This window comes from Gekko japonicus, unplaced genomic scaffold (genome assembly GCF_001447785.1).
Source record: "Gekko japonicus isolate JY-2015 unplaced genomic scaffold, Gekko_japonicus_V1.1 scaffold4886, whole genome shotgun sequence".
In the NCBI taxonomy this organism is placed as follows: Eukaryota; Metazoa; Chordata; class Lepidosauria; order Squamata; family Gekkonidae; genus Gekko; species Gekko japonicus.
Window position 1 is genome coordinate 46,723 of NW_015160366.1, and position 6,237 is coordinate 52,959.

The 6,237-nt window shown below is 55.6% G+C and overlaps 1 protein-coding gene across 1 annotated transcript in view; it reads right to left on the bottom strand.

Annotated features, from left to right (window-relative positions):
• Positions 1-2,440: 2,440 nt before the first annotated feature.
• The window catches only part of INO80B (INO80 complex subunit B), a 10,030-nt gene continuing 6,233 nt past the window's right edge, over positions 2,441-6,237 (bottom strand). Inside the window, exons 3-4 of the mRNA XM_015417602.1 lie at positions 5,058-5,233; positions 2,441-3,604 (exon numbers count right to left, since the gene is read on the bottom strand). Of these exons, the coding sequence (XP_015273088.1) occupies positions 3,140-3,604; positions 5,058-5,233 (641 nt within the window). The 3' untranslated portion in view covers positions 2,441-3,139. The remainder of the gene's footprint in view (positions 3,605-5,057; positions 5,234-6,237) is intronic.

Below are 6,237 nucleotides of genomic sequence, written 5' to 3' on the forward strand. Positions count from 1 at the left end.
GAAGGCAACCCCCACCACTCAGGCTCCACTGGACTGTTTTGGATTGCTAGCTATGGGGGGGGGGATGTGCAGATGTGTCCTCGCAGAGGAGGGAGAGCTTGTACCTGAATAAAACTTGGTCTTAAAGGTGCCACTGGACTGTTTTGGGCTGGGGGGCTCTGCAGCTTACCTGGCTGCTTCTTGCTCTGACTGAGGGCTGCTGGGAGCAGGGGGTGGGGCTTGTTGCATGTGCCCGCCCCCTGGGCTCTTTACTGCCGGAGCTCCGCTCCTGTGCGCTCCTGCAGGAAATGGCCCCTGAACAGGACCCATAAATAAGTGCCAAGAGGTCCGGCATGAAACACTAAGGCCCTTCCTTAACAGTCCGGTGTATGAAGTGAAGGAGTCCTTTAAGTATCGACTGGATGCCTACTTCTCGTAGATATTATAGTTGTAGTTCCTGGGTTGGACTAGATGACCCTGGTGCTCCCATCCGGCTCTGGGGACCCAAAGCGGCCCACCTCATTCTCTTCTCCATTTTATCCTCACAACAACCCTGTGAGGCAGGTTAGGCTGAGAGAGTGTGACTGGCCCAAGGTCACACAGCGAGCCTCCGCGGTGTGACCGGGGATTCGAACCTTGGTCTCCCAGATAAAGTCCGACGCGCTTTCCTGCTATTCCACTGAACTTGTGGCACACGAGTGGGACGGCCCTTCAGGAGAACCCCTGTGCTCAAAGTGAAAGAGCTCCAGGAATCAGGAGTCCAGGACAGGGAGGGGCCCAAGGACAGCCGGGGCCTAGAGGTCACAGCGGACTGGGCTGTTAGAAGACCTAAGGGGGGCCTCGTCAGATCTCAGAAGCTAAGCAGGGCTGACCCTGGCGAGTATTTGGAAGGGAGGCCTCCACAGAGTACCAGAGCTCGGGACGCAGGGGCAGGCAATAGCAAGCCACCTCTCTGAAATATCTGAGCCCTCACTAGGGGTCGCCAGAGGTCAACCATGACTTCCAGGCACACACGCAGGGCTATTTTTGGGCAGGAACGCACAGGAACGGAGTTCCGGCTGGCTCCCGAGTTGGCCACGCCCAGCAGGAACTCATTAGCATAATAGGCCACACCCAACAGCAGAAACTCATTCGGACTGGCTACAATTAGGGGTGTGTGGCCTAACGTGCAAAAAGCCCTGGGTTTTGACAACAAACAAGGTAAAGAGAATAAGAAGCAAAAGGTGGGTGGGGCTGGATGACCACACTTCTGGCAACATGGGGTGTGTGGCCTAATACGCAAATGAGCTGTGCTGTCAGGGGTGTGGCCTATTATGCTAATGAGTTCCTGCTGTTGGGTATGGCCTATTATGCTAATGAGTTCCTGCTGGGCTTTTTCTACAAAAAGAGCCCTGTACACACGTATACATATACATGTAAAGGTAAAGGTTCCCTTGCTCGAAAGCCAGTCGAATCCGACTCTAGGGATGCGGTGCTCATCTCCGTTTCAAAGCCGAAGAGCCGGCGCTGTCCGAAGACGTTTCCGTGGTCATGTGGCCGGCATGACTAAACACCAAGGCGCACGGAACGCTGTTCCCTTCCCACCTACTTGCAATTTCTTGCTTTCAAACTGCTAGGTTGGCAGGAGCTGGAACTAGAGACGGGAGCTCACTCCGTCTCGGGTCTCCATCTGCTGAACTACTGACCTTCCACAGCCTGCAGTTCAGCGTCTTAACCACTTGAGCCACCGCAGCTCCTACATATACATGTACACACACGCAAAAAGAGAGACACAGGGAGAGAGGGAGGATCTAAGAGTGGAACTGCAAGGTGGGAGGAGGGTGGGAGTTGGTGACCCCTCCGTAGCAATCCCTGCTGAGGCTGCTAGCAAAGCCCAAGCCCCCGGAACTCCCCCCACTCGGCCTGTGCAACCCGCACAACACTGAGCCTAGTACTTGTGCATGGGATAGAGAAGGTAGAGAGAGAAGTCCTTTTCTCCCTTTCTCACAATACAAGAATTCGTGGGCACTCCATGAAATGAATGAGCGGTAGGTTTAGAACAGATAAAAAGAAGTCCTTCTTCACCCAACGAGTCATGAACATGTGGAACTCCCTGCCACAGGAAGTGGTGGCAGCTACAAGCACAGCTTCAGGAGGGGATTGGATGAATGTATGGCACAGAGGTTCATGCTTGGCTATGAGCCAAAAGGTATAAAGGGAACACTCTGTCTGGGGCAGGGATGCTGTGAATTCTTGGTGCTTGGGGGGCCACAATGGGAGGGCTTCTGGCATTCTGGCCCTGATGTTGGATCTCCTGATGGCCCCTGGGTTTTGGCCTGGGCATGGTTTTGGACTGGACTGGTTTTGGACTGCACATGGCTTCTTTTATGTTCTTACGTCTGAACATCATTAAGCCAGCAGAGGGGGGGAGAGGGATGGGGTCAGGTAAGGAAAAAATCAAACGAGCTTCGGTTCTCCAGCATCTTCAAAGTATCGTTTATTAAAGAATCCACATTTCTTCAAAAAGCAATGAGCTCTAGGGCCTAGTTTAAGACTGCAGAGCGTCACCTGTTCTTTCCCATTCCCACTCGACAGCCTGCCGGTGGAAAGAGAGCGGGGGGCTCTGAAACGGACGGGAAGTCCACAGGAAAAGGTGCGGGGGGAGTCTTGACGCCCCCCCCCACTTGCTCCGTGCGCCGTACAGCCCGACAAACACAATGTCAGCGGCATACACAGCGGCACACCCGAAGCGCTACCTTGGCTCCGCGCAACGCCGACGGCGCCCCGAATCTCCAGAAAGCGGCTGCGCCAAACAGTGCCAGGATACAGCATGTGCTTCTCGGCAGCGCAGAGCTGCTAGAATTGCGGGCTCCGTCGACAAGACTCACTCACCTCGCTGCGTCCGGGGAATGGCAGCTTCGGGGCGCCCACCACCACATCCGATTCTCCGCTGGCTTGCGGAGCCTTGTCCTCGCCCACTGTTGGGCAGGCGTCGTTCATCCGGCAAGCTCCTCGCAGCATCTCGGATGGGCGGACCACGCGTCTCTGTCCCGCAGCCTGCCTTGACACAGAGTACGCCACGGATGCCTTTCTCCAGGGTCTGAGTTCCACCTGGGTGAGCCGCGTGAGAAAGTCAGCCGGAGAGGACAACTTCCAGGGGGTCCCGGCGGAAGGGGAAGCGCTAGGCTGCCGCCTGCTGGAGCAACAAGTTCTTCCTGTAGCAGGCCAGGCTGCAGAGGGGCACCCCGGTGCGCGAGCAGGAGTAGCGCTTGAGGTTGGGGCACCCGCTGACCCCACACGGGGTGGGTGGAGGCGGAGCGGGCGCGACGGAGGGCAGGAGGGGGAGGGCGGCCCCCGGAGGGAAGGAGACGGTGACGCCGCGGGCGGCGCTGCGGTAGCAGACGGTGGGGACGGCCCCGCCCTTGGCCTTGCGCTCCCGCAGGGTCTTGACCTTGGCCTTGCTGGTCTTGGTGAGCCGCTCGATGGTCTGGTTCTTGCTCTCCTCGGCCTTCTTGGCGGCCTGCAGGCGCCGCTTGCGGGCCCGCTCCTCCCGCTTCACCAGCATCTCCTCCGTCAGCTCCTTGGCCTTGTAGCCCATCGGCAGCTCCAGCAGCGGCTGGCTCTGTTGCTTGTGCAGCAGCGCTTTCTGCGGGGCAGACGGGGAAAGGAAGGGAGGGAGAGGAAGTTAAGACAAGCGGCTGCGGAGGCCGAGGCTCCGGGGCACAGCGACTGCGACACTGCGGAAGTGCCGCAGAAATAGCATCACCAAAACGGTAGAGCCGGGGGGGGGGGGGGGGAATTCCGAAGGTGAAGTGTTCCCTCTAAGCTGAGTTAGTGTGAGCAAGCTCACCATTTTTTAGCCTCTAGCGCACACATTTTTGCCTCAGCTCAGGAAGAATGGCTCCAGAGCAAACTAATTTAGGCAGCAGCCAAATTGCTCGCTCACAGCTTTAATGCCAGTAGCTCACAAAGTAAAATTTTTGCTCACAAACCTCCACAGCTTAGAGGGAACATTGCAGATGAGTATTTATTTTATTTATTTAAAATATTCAATAGCCGCCATTCTGTCTCGCAGAACTCCAGGGGGCTTACGCACAGTGTTCCCTCTAAGCTGAGTTAGTGTGAGCCAGCTCATAGATTTTTAGCCTCCGACTCACACATTTTTGTCTTAACTCACGAAGGATGACTCCAGAGCAAACTAATTTATGTAGTAGACAAATCCCTCGCTCACAACTTTATTGCCAGTAGCTCACAAAGTAAAATTTTTGCTCACAAACCTCCACAGCTTAGAGGGAACATTGCTTACACTATAAATAAAGCAATTAGAAAAACACACCTTTTTGAATGGTTGGGCCTCCCAAAATGGCCCCTATTCTAGCACGGAAAGAGTATCTGAATAAACGTTCTATTCAGATCTCGCCAAGCAATGAGGATGGAAAAACTGTTTGTGACATCTAGTAGCTTAATCTAGACTTATCTTACTGGGGATCGGGCAACCTTCCTTCTGCATTTGCTGTTAGTTATAAATGTTAGAAGACATACAATGGATAAATATTTATTGGATAAATATATGGAGCAGAGGTCCATCAGTGGCTATTAGCCAGAAGGTACAGATAGGAACTCTCAGGCTGGGGCAAGTGATGCTCTGTATTCTTGGTGCTGGGAGGGGGGGGCAAAAGTGGGAGAGCGTCTAGTGTCCTGGCCCCACTGGTGGACCTCCTGATGGCACCTGGTATTTTTGGCTGCTGTGTGACAGAGTGTTGGACTTGATGGGCCACTGGCCTGATCCAACATTAGCTTCTCTTATGTTCTCTTATGTTCTAATATTATAATTTATAAGGTCGTTGGTTGCAATCGTTTGGCTTTAAGGTCAGGGCACATAAAAAATTTCTCGTTTTAATAGAAGATTTATCAAGGGATTCATCCATTAAAAATTAAAATCACCTCCAACTATGATTTGACCTTGCTGAAACTGTGTAAGCTTTGAAAAGCGCACGCCAAGCAGAGGCTCTACCACTGAGCCACAACCCCAGGGAGAGCCAGACACTCTAACCACGCCGTCACACCAGCGGCCAAGCCGCTCCGCTCCTCCCTCTCACCTGCCGGGCCGTGAGCAAGGACTCGTCCACCTCCTTCTTGAGCTCCCCGTTGTCGTCCAGCTCTCCTCGCTCCAGGGCATCCAGCCAGCGCTGCTCCTCCTCTTCCTCCCGGGCCGGGAAGCCGATCTCCGCGTCGAGCTCAGGCAGGGGGGAGGGTTCCAGGTTGCTGTCCTCATCTGCGGGCGGACAGGAAGGGGGCAGGTTGTGTCACGGCTCCTGCCAAATGCGAGCAAGAGGCTCCTGCCGAGTGCGAGCAAGCGGCTCCTGCCGAATGCGAGCAAGCGGCTTTTGCCGAGTGCAAGCAAGCGGCCCCAGGAGAGGATCTAAGTGCTGCTGGGGATGAGCTCCCGATGCCAGAAACTCCCGGACCTGACAGGGCTGAGCTTCCAGACGCTACCCCAGCAACAGCTGAGGCAGAAGCACGCCCGGACAGTTCTCCTCCTGATTCGCCTCCACCGGTATCCCGTTTGAGAGAACAGTGCCGACAGGATATGGCAGCCCGGCAGCAAGAGGCACACATGCGTGGCAGGCGCTCATTCAGCCCCGAGTCCTAGCAGGAGCCGGGACTCGCTTGGGGCGCGCTAACTGCCAGCAGGCGTATGGGCTATTTAACCCACGCCCTCACGCCGACAAATCGTGCCGGCAACTAGTCTCTTCGGACGAAAGCTCTGCACCTCCTCGCTCGTAATCCTGACTCCTGGTTCCTGTCTGGATTCCCTCGGCTCTTTGACCTTGGCTTGAACTACTGCGCTTAGACCCTGCACCTCGAACCTTTGACTCCCTGGCTCTTGACTCTTTTGGACTCTGGCTTCCTGACGACTCTAACGGTTTGTGCTTTGAACTTGGTTTCCCGGTTGGTTTGCTTGCCTGGCTCTTGACTTTGGACTGTACCTTGACCACCCCGCTCTTGTTTTGTGTGTTGGACTTGGTTTCCTGGCTGGCTTGCTTGACTGGCTCTTGACCTCAGACTGTATCCTGACTAGGCTTCCCAAGTCCCCCCGGAGGACAGGGAAATCCCCGCCCCAGAGGCCTGTTCCCCGCCGCCGCCGGATTGGGCCCCGGGGGAAACTTCTCCCCGACGTGCGCGTCACCCGGAAGTGACGCGACCACGCCGAGCACACTGGGGGCGGGGCCACAGCCATCCAAGGGAAAACTCTATGGTTTTCCCTTGCATGGCCGT